The sequence below is a fragment of the Primulina eburnea genome, chromosome 7 (assembly GCF_022965805.1).
Source record: "Primulina eburnea isolate SZY01 chromosome 7, ASM2296580v1, whole genome shotgun sequence".
NCBI lineage: Eukaryota > Viridiplantae > Streptophyta > Magnoliopsida > Lamiales > Gesneriaceae > Primulina > Primulina eburnea.
The window spans coordinates 27,968,019-27,986,277 of NC_133107.1; the positions used below are offsets into that span (position 1 = coordinate 27,968,019).

The window sequence follows — 18,259 nt, forward strand, 5'->3', positions numbered from 1 at the left end:
ATACTGGTTTGTTAAATATGCACTAGACAAGACATGTATATTATGTTTGTGGAGATAAAATAAATAAAGACCTTGTGCATGTTTATATACATTCGAATTAATGTTAAAAGAAATTTTTTTTATGACCCACATTTTCGAACAAAGATTCAATTAATCCCAAAAATAATTGAGTTAGAGCTCGGGTCCCCACAACAGGTGGTATCAGAGCAGTAGGTTCTGTAGACTGAGATGGAATAGAATGATCGGGGTAGATCGAGTCATCTTCCTTGCTTTATGATGTGCTAGCATGATCTATTGCTTTCCATATTACATGTTGTATTGTTATTTGAATTGATTTACAGCATGTATTCGCAAAGACTGAATCAGAACCGATTGTGGATCAGAGGTATATGATCAGAGGAGGGTTGAGACAGATTGTATAGATTGTGTATTAAAATGTTTGATATTCAGATATATGCCGCCTCGACGAGTACCGCAACCAGCAGCAGGTCAGGCACCAGAACAGGGCAGTACATCCAGTGATCCGATGGACGTGACTGCTACACCGATGGAGACTTTGCTTAAACGGTTTCAGTCTTTCCGACCATCGACATTGAAAGGCACAGAAAATGCAGTCGAGTGTGAAAGTTGGCTAGAAGATATCGAGATGCTATTTGAATCCCTTGAGTACACTGATGATCGACGAGTGAAATTAGTTGGGCACCAATTACAAGATGTAGCAAAGAATTGGTGGATCACTATGAAGAGGGCATTGGAGCACCGTGGCACACAAATTACTTGGAAGGTGTTCGAGATTGAGTTCTATCAGCGATTCTTTCCGGTGTCATACCGAAAAGACAAGGGTGCCGAGTTCGCCAATCTGAGGCAGGGACAACTGAACATCGAGGAGTATGTTGCCAAGTTTTCGTCATTGCTCAGATTCGCTCCTCATGTTGCCGAAAATGAAGAGGCCATTCGGATCAGTTTATAAATGGCTTGAATCCAGAAATCTTTACTTTGGTGAATACCGGTAGGCCCAACAACTTTACTGATGCGTTGAACCGAGTCAAGGGAGCGGAAGCTGGACTACTTAGACTACGAACCATTCCCTATATCGCTCCGACTCCTAGACCGCCAATACCTTCAGCTCAACCCCCTCCCCGATTTGAGAGCGGTGGTAGCAGCAGTGGAAGAAAAGATCAGTTGAAAGCGAAGGGTAAACATTTCAAGAGATCAGGGAGCAGTTCGTCGAGCTCCAGCGGGTCACGACAGAGAGGTCCTGGCCAGAGTACAGAATATACAATTGTGTACTGCAGTTCTTGTGGAGGTAGACATGCCACCGAGCAGTGTTGGGTGTGATGGGCAGATGTAACATATGTAGGCAACAGGGGCATTTCGCCAAAGTCTGTCCACAGAGGAGTTCACAGAGATCTCAGGGTGCAGGGCCTTCTGCATCAGTAGTTCAGCCTGAGAGGCAAGCTTCGTCTGTCCATTCCTTCCAGCCAACCTCTACACCGACTCAGCCTCGAGCCAGAGGTAGCCAAACAGTGAGCCAGCCTCCAGACGACAGGCTCAGGTGTTTGCATTGACAGAGGAGCAAGCCCAAGATGCACCGGACGATGTGAACGCAGGTAACTGTTTTCTTTGCGATCATCCTGCCTATGTTTTGATAGCCACAGGTGCATCTCATACATTCATTTCTGAGCGCTTTTCATTGTTGCATGCTTTGCCTGTCGAGCCTTTAACTGCAGTAGTGTCTATTTCTTCTCGGTTGGGAAGTGGTTTTATATCTGTGATTTCAGTTAGACATTGTATACTACAGTTTGAAGGTCATGAGATTAATTTAGATTGTATTGTACTTGGGATAGCTGATTTTGATTGTATTGTTGGGATTGATATGTTAAACAAGTACAGAGCGACTGTAGACTGTTTCCAGAAAATTTTCAGGTTCAGACCAGAGATGACTGACGAGTGGAAATTCTACGGTAAGGGTTCCCGATCTCGGATTCCCTTAGTATCTGCTTTGACTATGAGTAGATTGTTGCAGAAAGGAGCAGAGGGGTTCCTTGTATATTCAGTAGATTTACTGAAGTCGAGCCCAGCAGTGGCAGATCTGCCAGTAGTAAGTGAGTTTGCTGATGTATTCCCAGACGAGATTCCAGGGTTACCTCCAGTCCGAGAGGTAGATTTCAGCATTGATCTTATGCCAGGTACAACTCCCATATCTCGAGCTCCGTATAGAATGGCGCCTATTGAATTGAAAGAACTAAAAGCACAGCTTGAAGATCTGTTGGCCAAGGGTTACATCAGACCGAGTGTATCTCCTTGGGGTGCACCGGTGCTGTTTGTACGGAAGAAAGACGGTTCGATGAGATTGTGCATTGATTACTGGCAACTGAACAAGGCGACGGTGAAGAACAAATATCCATTGCCTCGCATCGATGATTTATTTGATCAGTTGCAGGGTTCCTCCGTCTATTCAAAGATTGATTTGAGATCCGGATATCACCAGCTGCGAGTACGAGATGTTGATATACCGAAGACAGCATTCCGAACCAGGTATGGACATTACGAGTTTATTGTCATGCCTTTTTGTTTAACGAATGCACCAGCGGTGTTTATGGGATTGATGAATCGTGTCTTTCAGAGATATCTAGATGAGTTTGTTATTGTTTTCATTGATTATATTCTGTTTTACTCGAGAAATGAGACTTATCATGCCGAGCATTTAAGAATTGTATTACAGACATTGAGAAATGAGAGATTATATGCTAAATTGTCAAAGTGTGAGTTTTGGCTAAGACATGTTATGTTTTTGGGGCATATCATATCTGGAGATGGTATTTCTGTGGATCCGAGTAAAGTTGAAGTCTGGATCAGTTGGCCGAGACCGACTTCTGTGCCCGAGATACGTAGTTTCATGGGTCTAGCAGGTTATTACCGACGATTTATTCGAGATTTCTCCAGTATGACGAAGCCGATTACTCATTTGACACAAAAGAACACGCCATTTGTGTGTTCTGAAGCTTGTGAATCTAGTTTTATGGAGTTGAAGAAACGACTGACTAGTGCTCCAGTATTGACGATACCTTCAGGTACTGGTGATTTCGTTGTATATTCTGATGCATCTCACAGAGGGTTAGGATGTGTTTTTATGCAGCGAGGACATGTGATCGCATATGCCTCGAGACAGCTGAAGCCACATGAGATTCGATACCCAATTCAGGATCTTGAATTGGCGGCTATCGTATTTGCATTGAAGATCTGGCTTCACTACCTCTATGGCGAGAAATTTGAAATCTACTCTGATCACAAAATCCTGAAGTATTTATTTTCTCAGTCAGAGTTAAACAATAGACAGCGTAGATGGCTAGATTTGTTGAAAGATTTTGATTGCGAGATCAAATACTATCCAGGGAAATCAAATGCAGCACGGATGCCTTGAGTCGAAAGGTATGTGCCTTATCCTTATCGACAATAGGTGTTTCGAATTTAGTTGAAGATTGTTGTTTGTCTGGATTGACATTTGATACAGATAGTAGACCGCTATGAATTGCTTCGATTCAAGTTGAGCCAGATTTGATAATGAGAATCAAAGAAGCACAAAGAACTGATCAGATTATTCAGAAGTCGATTCAGATGGTCAGATCGTGGCATTTGTCAGAATATCAGATACTTGAGCATGTTCTGTATGTGAATAACCGTATTGTAGTGCCAGATGTCTCTATTTTGAAACAACAGATATTGTCAGAAGCGCACTGTAGTCGGTTCACTATTCATCCTCGTGGCAGGAAGATGTACAATGAATTGAAGACACAGTTTTGGTGGAAACAGATGAAGTCAGACATTGCAGAATTTGTGTCTAAATTCTTGAATTGCCAACAGGTAAAGGCCGAGAGAAAGAAGCCCGGAGGGTCTACTTCAAAGTTTGTCTATTCTTGAATGGAAATGGGATCACATTTCCATGGATTTCGTGACGAAGTTACCTCGATCATCCGGGGCTGTGATGCAATTTGGGTCATTATTGACAGGTTGACCAAATCAGCTTGTTTTATTCCGTACAGAATGACATATCGACACGATCAGATGGCCGAGTTGTATGTCATAGAAGTAGTCAGATTGCATGGTGTGCCGAAGTCTATCGTATCAGATCGTGATCCACGATTCACTTCCCATTTCTGGCACAGTTTACAGCAAGCTTTAGTTACGACATTGCACCTGAGTATTGCTTATCATCCCCATACAGACGGGCAGTCAGAGCGGACTATCCAGACTTTAGAGGATATGCTGAGAGCTGTAGTACTAGATTTTGGTACTAGTTGGCAGGATTCACTACCACTTTGTGAATTCTCGTACAACAACAGCTATCAGACTAGTATTGAGATGGCACCGTTTGAAGCTTTGTGTGGTAAGAAGTGCAGATCTCCATTGTACTGGGATGATATATCTGAGGTACCAGAATTAGGGCCTGATATGATTCGAGAGATGACTGAGAAAGAAAAGATAATCCAGAAAAGAATGAAGATGGCACAGGATAGGCAAGCTAAGTATGCAAATGTCAGACGAAGACCGTTAGTATTCGAGCAGGGAGACAGAGTATTCTTGAAGATTTCTCCTTTCAGAGGCATTATCAGATTTGGCAAACGTGGGAAGCTTTCGCCTAGATACATCGGTCCTTACGAGATCCTTGAAAAGATTGGTGATCGAGCATATCGACTTGCTCTTCCTCCTTCTCTATCTGGGATACATGATGTCTTTCATGTATCGATGTTATGGAAGTATATGCCAGATATTTCTCATGTCATCCAGCCTGACAAATCCGTACTAGATCAGACTTTGAGTTATTTTGAGCAACCATTGCAAATTCTGGACCGAAAAGAAAAGCAGCTCAGAACGAAGACTATTCCGCTAGTGAAAGTCCAGTGGAGTCGTCATGGCACTAAAGAAGCGACTTTGGAAACAAAGTCAGAGAAGAGACAGAGATATCCTGAGCTATTCCGATGATGTGAGTATTTATTCAGTTTTGATTATATTGCATCTAGTATATACTGCGATTGATTTTATGCAAGTTCGAGGACGAACTCATATCTAATAGGGGGAGAAATGTAAGACCCGAGGATTTAGTTATCATAATCAGACTGGTTTTGTTGATAATTAGGGTGATTATAGATGCATTGTATCGGACCGAGAGAGACGAGAAAATATACAAAAGTGGTGCAAAGGACAAGCGGCGGCGCACATGCGCGAAGAAATACGCGCAAATGCACGAGGGGTCCAGAAGCCCTCGCGCATATGCGCGAGATAAGGCATGCATATGCGCGACATTTCCAGAAACATTGGCGCATATGCACGAGTAAATACGCGCATATGCGCGACACGTCCAGAATCTTTGGCGCGCATCTCGCGCATATGCGCGAGGAGTTAAGATTTCCATTGCCGAGACAGTATGTCTCGCGCATATGCACGAGTTGAGGAGGCGCATATGTGCGAGAAATCCAGAATGCACACTAAGTTGACACATGGCATGAGCTATATAATGTGTAACACTTTCATTTCTTCATTTTATCAGTAAGAACCGAGAGAAGGGAATTCTGAAAAGTTCTTCATTCCATTGTATCTTAGAAATTGATTTATGCAAGATATATTTGTCCGATTTTCGATCCAAGCTTATATATGTGCTCCTTACGTTGAAGGCTACGAAAAGATGTAAGTATTGTTCATTTCCAACATGTTTTGAAGTTAAGATATTGAGGGAAATCAGATATGATTACTATTAGATGTTCTTGTGATGATTATGAATGTATATTCGCAACCGGATCGAAAAACGGACATTGTATGCTGCTGTTACAGTTTTCCAGCATGTTGAGTGTTAAGTTATGCAGATTTTGAGTACTGTCATGTGTTTATGATAGGGGTTATGAGTTGATTGTTATAGACTAGTATTAGTTGAGTATCGTTATCGAGAAACTATGCCGCTATGCCGTCGAAATGTACCGAGATTGAATATTGATCCGTATGTGTATCATTTTAAGTTAGAAGTTGATATGATGCATTGTATATATGTTGTTTCAGATTTGGTTTGACAGATTCGATATCAAGAATACGAGACTTCGACTTCTACGAACGACAAGAAAGGTATAATTCATGTTTTGTTTTGGGAAGACACAACTCAAATGAGATTTAATTTGAGTTTCCCAACAAAATCACATACTAGAGTAATGTTTATATTTTGGAATGCTTATGCTTTGTTTATAGATTCATATTCAAGCCTTTAAGATATGTGAGTCATTTGGTAGATTTTCCAAATAACTAGACGTTCGATGGTGTCGACGCTTCAGATCAGAATCACTCCGATTGTAGATATTCGATACAGTCAGGACCGAAGTCTAGGAATAAGATGTAACGCCACCCCGAATGGGAGAGTAGGTGGGAGACCTGTTACATCTTATTCACACCGGGATCCCTAGAGTTAGACACGAGTTGAGTCAAGATATGAGTGTGAATAATATGAATTACGTTTCCTAGATTATGGGACGTATTGTTATTAATTATGTGCATGATTGCTTTATCTGTATTCACTAATGTATCATAATTACAGAAACATGTATTATGATTGATTATGAAATTATATGACATGCATGTATACATGTTTTATACTGGGATTTGTTCTCACCGGAGTTTCCGGCTGTTGTTGTATCTGTATGTGTGCATAACAACAGGTAGGGCGGGATCTGGGTCGCAACAGAGATGAGAGATTGATATAGCGTGGTGATCACGGGCATAGCAGATGTACTAGTAGTTTGTACTTTTGATCATGTACTGTATTTGAATACTGGTTTGTTAAATATGCACTAGACAAAACATATATATTATGTTTGTGGAGATAAAATAAATAAAGACCTTGTGCATGTTTATATACATTGGAGTTAATGTTAAAAGAAAATTTTTTTTATGACCCACATTTTCGAACAAAGATCCAATTAATCCCAGAAAGAATTGAGTTAGATGGAAGAGGTGTTTTTGCGATTCAAGTGATTTAAATGGAAGAGTTGGCTCATTTCTCTCATTCTTTCTTCATTCTTCTCGATTCTTCTCTTCAAGGGAGAGCTAGGGTTCCATTCTTTTCATTTCCTTGAAAGGGATCGATTTTAGGTGACCGAAAGCACAACGGAAGCAACAAAATTTTCGAAAAACATATTTTCTAGCATGAAATTTTCGGCCACCTTGTGTACTAGTGTGTAGCATATACAAAAACACAAACTATGACATACATAGGGTGTTTTAGAAATGTACCTATCAATCTTAAAAGATTGCTGATGGCTCCAACTAAGATGTAAACACCTTATGTAATGCCCGAGATTCTTGTTAATATATCTGAATGGATTATATTGTATAAATAAGAAATGCAAGAACAGAAGGAGAAAAACGATGTGGCGAAACTTGAATTTATTACCAAAGTAAGACCGCACCCGCGGCGCATCGACAGAAAATGGAATGATTTTCCCGTAGCCACACCGCACCCGCGGTGCAAGATAGACCGCACCCGCGGTGTTGCTACAGTAAGGTCACCGAACCCGCGGTACGAGTGATACCGCACCCGCGGTCTAAGGTTTCGGGAAATGTAGGGATAGACATCACATGGAGCGCACCCGCGGTGCAAGCATGACCGCACCCGCGGTGCGACGTGCAGTGTAAAGAGCTATGCCATGTTTCATGTTATTGCATGGCTATATATATACGTGGAACTCAATGCTTTGTCATTGTTTCAGAAGGGAAATCGAGAGCTTTGGAGAGAATTTTATTTCTTAAGTTTAGAATTTGATTTACAAAGGATCCGTCCATCAGAATTCCAATCCGACATCAGTTCTGAGTTCCTCTCGACACGAGCTACACAAGGACGTAAGTTTTGTTACGTTCTGAGATGATTTGAAGTTATGATATTGTAAAAATTGAATATGAATCAGATATGATGTGTCTGCTACAGTAGACATTATATAATTGAAGTCAGATTAAAGAATAAACTGTTTATATAATTGTTATGATTTTCAGAGTTGAATTGATTGAGAATTGATATCAGAATTGTGTTGTTACTGATCTTAAGGGTACAGATACTGAGATTATGAATTGTACTGATACTGATTATATATTTTGATATTATATCCGTGATATTGAGATTGACGGGGTTATCAAGACTGTATTGTTATGCCGTCGAAACATCAGTCGATTTAGATTGATCAGATTCAGTAATGATTTTGATTATATCGTGATATCATTGATATGAAGTTGACTGTACCTTGTTCAGATATGGATTAGATTATATATTGATTTGATTATTGATTAGATTAGGTTTTGAATTGAGTTATATACTGATATTGTATTCATATGATTGTTATTGCCAGACTGGGTATGGACAGATTGGAATACCAGACTTTTTCTTCGTCAGACCAGGAAGACAAATGTATAATTCATGTGATTGTAGGGAAGACACGACTCGAATCAGATTTGATTAGAGTTTTCCCAACAAAATCACATACTAGATTTATTATTGTATCTTTTGATATGTTTTGGATTTGTTTATAGATTTATATTCAAATCTATTGATATGATAATGCTTTGTCTATAGATTTATATTCAAGCATTGAGATAGGAGAGTCATTGACAGATTTGTCAAAACTAGACGTTCGGGGTATCGACGCATAGGAGCAGACTTCCTCCGATTGTAGACATTCGATACAGACACGACCGAAGTCTAGGAGTAAGACGTACAGTTACCCCGATTGGGAGGGTAGGTAACAGACAGTGACGTCTTATTCACCCCGGGATCCCTTGAGTAGAGTCGAGTTGAGTTAAGACATGAGTTAATTTGCATTGCATGTTTTTATGGATTGGTTTCATATACTATGGAACCTATGAATTATGTTACATGCATGAGATTATGCTTTATGATTTTATTATGCATATGCATGTTTATATGTTTTATACTGGGATTTGTTCTCACCGGAGTTTCCGGCTGTTGTTATGTCTGTATGTGTGCATAACAACAGGTGGGGCAGGATCTGGGTCACGACAGAGATGAGTTCGAGTTAGAGTGGTGACTACGGGTGCAGAAGATCACTAGTGGTGTCAGACTAGACTTGTACTACTTGTATTTTATGGTTTGTAATAAACATTAGAGATATGTTTGTATTAGAACAAGACATGTTTGTATGTTTGTATAATAAGTAAATATTTTATGCTTATGTATATACATTAGAATTAATGTTAAAAAGCGAAAATTTGACCCACATTTTCTCACAGATCCATTTAATCCCGAAAAGAACTGAGTTAGAGCCCGGGTCCCCACAACAGGTGGTATCAGAGCGATAGATCCTTTAGACTGAGTTAGATTAATATAGAAGAGAATAAGCGGGGTAGATGAGTTTTCTGTCCTTGCATGTGATTGCTAGCATGTGATTTATTATCGTGTTGACTTACATGTGTGCTAGCATGAGATTATGTGTTACTGCTTTGAGATACATGTTTACCTGATTATTTGATTGGAATTGGTATTATGTATCAATGAAAATGAATCAGATCTGATTCTTGATCAGCAGTAAGATGGTCAGAGAAAGATTAGAACAGATTTGTTGTATTGGGTTACTAATGCTTTTGGTAATCAGATATACCTCCCCGAAGAATTCCGGAAAGAGGTAGTACTTCAATTGAACAGACAGATATGTCCGAAACTCAGATGGAAACACAGTTGAAGAGGTTTCAGTCATTTCAACCGCCGATTCTGAAGGGTACTGAGACGTCAGTAGATTGTGAGAATTGGCTTGAGGACACAGAAAGTTATTTGAATTTCTTGATTTCACAGATGCTTGTAGAATCAAGTTGATCGAGAATCAGTTGCAAGAGACTGGAAGAAGATGGTGGTTACTAACCAAAGGAGCCTTAGAACAGAGTCGTTCAGTGATTACGTGGAAAATTTTCAAGGTGGAATTCTATCAAACATTTTTCCCCGTATCGTATAGAGAGGACAGAAGTGAAGAGTTTGCAAACCTGAGACATGGTCAGATGAGTATTGATGAATACTTGGCACAGTTCTTCACCTTAATACATTTTGCCCCTCTTGTGGCTAGAAATGATGATGCTATATATAGTCAGTTCATTCAGGGATTGAATCTAGAGATACGTACATTAGTGAATGTGAAACGATCGATTAGTTTTGCTGATACATTGAATAGGGCCAAAAGAGCAGAAACAGTCCTGATGGGACGAAAGGGAGCATCATATGATCTTCCAGCACTGAGTTCACAGCAGTTGCCTTCCAGAATTGAGATTGGCAGTAGCAGTGGTGAAAAGACAGAACAGCTGAAAATTCAGAAGAAACAGTTTAAGAATTTGGGAAATGAACCGAGTGATTCATCTGGCTCCAGTGTTTCCAGTCCGAGTTATACTGGTGTATATTGCAGAAATTGTGGAGGAAGACATCCCACAGAATACTGCCAGGGAGTACTGGGTAGATGCAATATCTGTAAACAGTCGGGACACTTCGCTAGAGTTTGTCCCCAAAGAGGTTTCCGAAGATTTCAGGGAGCAGAATCATCTAGTGGTAATGACCGAGGAACGAACCCAAGAGGCACTTGATGGTCTAATGGCTGGTATTGTTCTTTTATGATTATATGGCATATGTATTGAGATATACTGATGAATTTCCTATGATTACCTTTGACTGAGTTGCATTGATATATGCTGCACCTGTTGGGTCTGTAGTTACTGTAATATTGATATCCTTACCTTTTGGGGGAGATATTAATATCAGAGATTTCTGTGAAATATGTTATACTGCGGTAAGAGAAGAATGAGATCGAGTTAGATTTTGATGTACTTGTGTTTTCTGATTTGACTGCATTATTGATATTAATATGCTGAACAAGTACAAAAATATTATAGATTGATTCCTTTCAGGAGAATATAAGATGAAAACCAGATATGGTTGAGTAGAGATTTCACGGTAAGGATTCTAGATTTAGAATTCCTCTGATATCTGTGTTGTCTATGACTCGATTGCTACAGAAAGGAACAGATGGTATCCTTATGTATTCAGTAGACTTACTGAAATTGAGCCTAGCATTGGCAGATTTGCCAGTGATGTACGAGTTGGCTGATATTTTCCTAGATAAGATTCCAGATTTGCTGTATATCAGGAAATAGATTCCAGAATTGAATTGAGATCAGGTACTGTTTATGCTTTAGAATCTAGCACAGAATGACATTGAATGTACAGAATGATACATAATGAATTGAAAGAATTGAAAGATTAATAGAAGAGTATCGACCAGGAGTTACATATGATTTAGTGTTCTCTTTGGCATGTTTTAGTATGTTCAGAGATATTCTGACGATTTCATGCTCGTTATATCTATGATGTTTTGATATATTTACAGCATTTGACTGATTGAATCGAATAGTAGAAAGATTGTATTGAATATTTGAAGATTTTGTTGAATATTCTAAGAACTATGATTAATATATATACAGAAATTGTTCAGATATGACTTTTGCTTGAAACAGATTGTATTCAGAATAGGCAATATCTGAAGTTAGTATACTAATTGATTTGACACAGTTGAGATTGTGATCGGTGATTGAGAACGATATCGATATCAGAAAAATCAGAAATGTCAGAAATTTATTTTATCTGCTTGAGTATTATTATTGCTTCTAGATCAGTATTTGATACAGATGGTATTTCTGGGGAGCATATTTTATTTACAGATGATATAGCAGTTATTCTGAACGACATAAAGACATGATTGATTAATCAAAATTGATATTATTGCCAGAGATTACAATTTTATGAGTTCATTGAACTCACTAGAACAGTATAGATTAGAGATATTCTGAATCTGATCTGATAGTATTGTTATTCTGAATCAGTATTTGATACAAATTTTGTGAACCGTGAGATTATTTACAGTTCCGATCGAATTAGAGCTGACTTCGAGAGTTACAGTTATTCAGAAATGTGATCAGAATGTTTAGAATTTGATTTCGACAATCAGAGTAGAGTATTAATCATAATAACAGATATATGATTTTGTGTTGTATGTGTAAGGATCGAGAATTATCAACTGGCATTGATGTTAGACTTGTAAAGGTAAGAATGCATGACATTTAAATCAGAATTGTGAAGCTTGGCCGAAGCTACACCGCACCTGCACTGTAAGAGCTACCGCACCCGCGGTGTAGGGAGAGGAAATTAGTGGATTTGTGCGAAGCAAGACCGCACCCGCGGTGCAAGCAAGACCGCACCCGCGGTGGTGCGACCGCACCCGCGGTCCTGCAAGAACCGCACCCGCGGTCGATGATTTCTGGAAAATAAAATATATGCTGAAGCTTGAGCGCACCCGCGGTCTAGATGGAGCGCACCCGCGGTCATACGTGTTATTTGAAAAATAAAACATGTGTCCTTGGCCATGCAAAGTATATGAGTTGTCTTCTTCCCTTTTCATTTCAGACTTCAGGGAACCAAGAGAAGCCAAGAAGAAAGCTCCCATTCCTTTGATCTTAAACTTGTGATTTTGAATGATATAGTGATCCGATTTTATTTCCGAGACCGGGTTGGTGTTCCTCTCTTTGAAGGCTACAAGAAGATGTAAGTATTTCTCATTTCCAACATGGTTTGAAATTTAAGTGTTGAGGAAAATCAGATGTAATGGTTATTTTGTGTTCTTGAGATTATGAGCATAGTAGAAACGTAAACGGATCGATTTTCAGACGCCGTATGTTACTGTTTCGAAATTTCAGCATGTATTATTGAAGAGTATATAGATTTTCAGAGTTTGAGAAGATTATGTCATTGATATGATGATGTTGATGAGATTCTGGTATTGATATGTGAGTTGTGAATTGGCCAGTATCGAAGAATTACGTCGTTATGCCGTCAATTTGTACCATGAGTTATTATTGATTGGATTATGTGTTGCTTGAGTTAGAGAATGATATTGTACCTCTCTATATTGCCATTTCAGATTTGTATTGGCTACTTGGTATTCGAGATTTCGGTTCGACACAGACTGTGCGACAAGAAAGGTATAATTCATGTGGTCACGTGCTTGCACAACTCGATTCAGACTTGATACGAGTTTCCCTAAATCACATACTAGATTGTTATTACATTTGATTATGTAATGTCTTGTTTATTGATTTATATTCAAGTCCTGAGATACGAGATATTGGCAGATCGGCCAAAACTAGACGTTTCGGTGTATCGACGCATAGTAGTAGATATTCTCTATGTGTAGACCCTCGATACAGAGTTGACCGAAGTCTAGGAATAAGACGTACCGTCACCCCGAGTGGTTGGGTAGGTGACAGACCGTCTTATTCATACCGGGATCCCTAGATTAGAAATGAGTCGAGTCAAGATTTAAATGTTGAATACAGATTTGTATTCTTCTACATGTTTAGATTTGCATTCATGTTACTTGATATATGCTATGCTTTTGTACATGATTATTACATTGCATGCATCCATGTTTTATACTGGGATATGTTCTCACCGGAGTTATCCGGCTGTTGTCGTGTCTGTATGTGTGCATGGCAACAGGTGGGGCAGGATCTGGGTCACGAGGAAGATGAGAGATTGTTGATAGCGTGGAGATCTCGGGCGTTGAAGATTTCTAGTGTTTCCTACTAGACTTGTATCACTTATGTTTGTCATGGCGTGTCCCTATCCAAGTCTATGTCTCCCAAGACTGATGCAGAGATAGCGGCGATGACACGAATTCCGTATGCTTCGGCTATTGGTAGTATCATGTATGGGATGATATCTACACGTCCTGACGTGGCATTTGTACTAAGTGTAGTGAGTAGATATCAATCCAACCCTGGTCTTCCATACTGGAAAGCTGTGAAAGACATCCTCAAGTATTTGAGAAGGACCAATAAGTTGTTTTTGGTCTATGGGGGTGGAGAACTAAAATTGGAAGGCTATACCGACTCTAGCTTCCAAAGCGATGTTGATGACTCGAAGTCAACCTCCGGATTCATATTCATGCTCAATGGTGGTGCTGTCTCTTGGAAGAGTTCCAAGCAAGACAGTACTACGGATTCCACCACTGAGGCAGAATACATTGCTGCATCGGCTGCAGCAAAGGAGGCTGTTTGGATTAGGAATTTCGTCCAAGAGTTGGGCGTCATTCCAAATGGAGTTGCTCCTATCCCGGTGATGTGCGACAACACGGGAGCCATAGCTCAGGCGAAGGAGCCAAGGTCTCATCAGAAGTCCAAACACGTATTGAGAAAGTACCACATCCTCAGAAAGATCGTGGAAAGAGGAGATGTCACGATTGACAAAGTCGGCTCCACAGATAATGTTGCTGATCCACTAACTAAGCCTTTACCAGGACCATCATTCGAGAAGCATCTCGAATCAATGGGTCTAAAGTATATAGGTAGTTGGATCTAGTGCAAGTGGGAGATTGTTAGAGTAGGTGCACGTCGAGCCAAGTGTTGGCCGACTGTTCACGATGAAACTCTTTGTATAAACGATCTTTATTTTAATAATATTTGAATTTATTAATTTGGCGCATCTTTATCTTTATACCCATGCGAGTTGCATAGATAAAGTCCTTGAATATACATATAGTAGAAAGAATATGAGATGCTCATATGATGAGTATCATGAAACTCATATTTGTAATACTGTATATTCTAAACGGTTCCTAGTCGATTCAGCCGCCACTAAGAAGGATATAGGCCGCTCGAGTTAGAGACTAGTATCTGCGATGTGAGTACCATGTTTCATTGGTAGGGGACATTGTGATGTCCGAGCATGCAGATAGGTGCTCCTGGTAGAGTGCACTGAACAACCCTATATAAAGGACTTTCCAAGTGGTTCTCACTTATCGAGTGGAAAAAGTCCTAGTTTTTGGTTGTACACCATTAGTCCTTATGACCCGGGACAACATTGAGACTCTATGTGCTAGTGTTTCACTTTGACTTGTTTACCGACTCTTATGGGGTCATCAGGTGGCAAGGTTGGGTGTTACGGCGAAACATATAGGAGTCGATGCATTGTAGCCGGGGATTCACCGCTTACCTACGGGTATGGATATCCTATGTGTTTTTTCATGTATGTGTGGGTTGAAATCTCTGATCAGAGTATGGTGGTAATTACGAAAGGGGTTTCATAGATTACACCATCGATGCAACCACAACATGACACATAGTATCGATTCATTGACAACTCTCGATAAACCAATAATTGTCGAATCGGTCGGGATATATGAGTTGAAGGGACCGTACTGTACGCTAACCATAATTGATTGGTTCTTGCAGGCACTATCATGTGATACCTAGGGAATCACGTAAGCGATGCTGCTAGGCGTTTAACGTGATTGGTTGGGTACTATCAGACTTGAGTTCTGACGTTCTTACTATCAAGGAGTTGATAAGTAAGAATGGGGCAATTGGGGTATGCTCGTATAAGGACATAATTAGTCCGAATCACATGGAGATGTGAACCCACGGCTAGTTGTATCAATGAACCATTGAGGGCCACACAAGTATTAGCTTTGTAAATCCCGATGAGAAGTAAAATAGTTCAATGTGTTGAACGGCTTATAAATGTGTTTATAAGCGTAAAGAAAAATAGAAGTATGACTTCTAAGAGAGAAATATAAATTTTAATTTATGGAAGTGTTCCTAAGATTAAAATTTGGCCAAGTAAATAATGTAGTTGAAAATTGTGATTTTCATAAACATTATTGTGGACTAAATTAAATTAATTCAAGTGTTGAATTAATTAAACACTAGTGGACCTAGTAGAGTCTAAATAATCAAATTAATTCAAGTGTTGAATTAATTAAATAATATTGAGTCTTGTAGAGCTCAATTAAAATAATTATTTAACTAGTGGGACTTGAATAAATTCAAGTAGTATTTAATTAATCTCAAATGTGTTTGAGATAATTAAAATTTAGTCCATGGTTTTTAATGTGTTAGAAACCAAATAATATATGTGAGACATGCTAGGGTTTGCATGCTTGGGGAGATGAAGGGTTGGAGACTAGGCATGCAACTTTTTTGTTGCTTTTGAGGCTTGCTTTTCTCTCAACCTAGACTCAACTTCTCTCCTCATTCTACTACACTCACTTGGCCGAAAAATTGAAGGAGTTATCTCAAGTTTTTTCTTTTCTTTGTTCTTCAATTTTTGTTGGAGAATAAACCCTTCTCTTTGATAAATCCTCAAACTTTTCTAGTGCAATTTTTGAGGGGGTTTACCTTGCTAGTGGTGGGCCTTATTTTGAAGGAAAGGGAGTTGGAGGCTTGTAGATCTTCAACCTTGAAGAGCTTTGTTGTTTACAACAAAGTTGGTGCCATACATCAACCTCAAGAGGTTGATAGGTAATATCTTCTTACATCCTATGTACGGTTTGTTTTGTAAATATTGCACACAAAATGGGGTGGCCGAAATTTTGAGCTAGAAAATTTAATTTTTGACTTCCGTTGCGCTCCCGGCCACCGTAACCGGTCCGCTTTCAACAACTCGATAGTGGGATGGTGGGATAAAGGTTATCTTTTACTGAATTGATCACATGACAATTCAGTGCCTTTACTTATGGGATGGTGGGATGTACCTTTATTTATGGGATAGTGGGAGTGGGATTTGACAATTTGATAGTGGGATATTTGGATATGACAATTCAGTGCCTTTATTTATAAGATAGTGGGATGTGTATTTATTGGATAGTGGGATAGTGGGAGTGAGATGTGACAATTCGATGGTGGGATAGTGGGATGTACCTTTATTTATGGGATAGTGGGATGCGACACTGATAGTATTTAAGACTAGTGAGTGGTGATAGAACTGTTATCTCACCATTTCGTAATCCAACTCAATATGAATTTTCATGAGGGAGGTCCTTCAAATTTTTCTTTCCTTGCATCATCGTCCTCATCTGATGGAGACGAGGAGTCAGATACCATGATAAACAATGAGCTTCAACTCATTGACCAACACCAAAAAATGACGTCTTTCCAACTTACAAGCAATGATACTCTCATCTCCACTTACTTCCAACAACTAGATAACACGCACCATGGAGGATCGATTCATGGCCATGCGGGGATTAATCGAGCTAGAGCAGCCGCTGAGCAACTCTTATACAATGATTATTTTTTTGATTCTCCAATGTATGGAGAGGCAATGTTCAAGAGACGTTTTAGAATGTCACGTCGCCTATTCCTATGCATTATGACATCCATTCAAGAGCATGACAATTACTTCGTGCAGAAAGCAGATGAGTTAAGTCGGCCTAGGTTGACACCATACCAAAAGATAACTGCTTCAATGTGGATATTGGCAGACAGTGTGGAGACAGATGCGACATATGAGTATATTAAAATCGGGGAGTCCACTGCTACTGAAAGTGTAAAGAGATTTGTCGAGCTACGATAGAGGTTTTGGAGATTTGTATCTTCGCTCTCCTAACGCCGAGGACATTGAAAGACTTCTCCATATTGGAAAACAACGTGGATTTCCGGGAATGCTTAGAAGCCTCGATTGTATGCATTGGAGGTGGAAAAACTATCCAACGTCTTGGGCAGGACAATATACCGGTCGGAGTGGAAGACCAACAATCATTTTGGAGGCTGTAGCTGATTACAAGATGTGGATATGACATGCATACTTTGGTTTGCCAGGTTGGAACAACGACATTAATGTGTTGTCAAAATCACATATCTTTGCTAATCTGGCCAATGAAGTAGCTCCTCCTGCTAATTATATCATACAAGGAAAATAATACAACATGGGATACTATCTAGCTGATGTTATATATCCAAAGTGGGCTACTTTAGTTCAAACAATTCACAATCTACAAGGTCCAAAGAAGAAATACTTTGCAGCACAACAAGAGAGTTGTAGAAAAGATGTGGAACGAGCATTTGGTCTATTGCAATCAAAATGGGCGATAATCACTGGCCCTGCACGATTCTGGAGCAAACATGTGTTGCATGATATAATGACAACGTGCATTATACTGCATAATATGATTATTGAAGATGAGCGGGATGAGCAGATGCCAATCACATATTATTGCGAAGCACCCATCCCATAAGTTGAAATGGTGCGTGATGAACACATCCGATTCCAAGAGTTTCTTGCACGTCATCGTCAAATTAAAGACAAATCGGCTCACTATGCATCCTGAGGTGCTCTTATTAACCATTTGTGGGAGGAATACTGTAGTGACCCGTTCCAGAATCACCTACTAGTTGAGAACTAAGC

The 18,259-nt window shown here is 39.6% G+C and overlaps 2 protein-coding genes across 2 annotated transcripts; both read left to right on the forward strand.

Annotated features, from left to right (window-relative positions):
- The first annotated feature begins 454 nt into the window (after nt 1-454).
- Nucleotides 455-970, forward strand: LOC140835825 (uncharacterized). Its single transcript, XM_073201234.1, has one exon. It carries the CDS (start codon nt 455-457, stop codon nt 968-970), a length of 516 nt encoding a protein of 171 aa, XP_073057335.1.
- Nucleotides 971-16,870: 15,900 nt separating this feature from the next.
- On the forward strand, nt 16,871-17,428 carry LOC140835826 (uncharacterized). Its single transcript, XM_073201235.1, has one exon. The coding sequence runs from the start codon at nt 16,871-16,873 to the stop codon at nt 17,426-17,428; it is 558 nt and encodes a 185-aa protein (XP_073057336.1).
- The last annotated feature ends 831 nt before the right edge of the window (nt 17,429-18,259 follow it).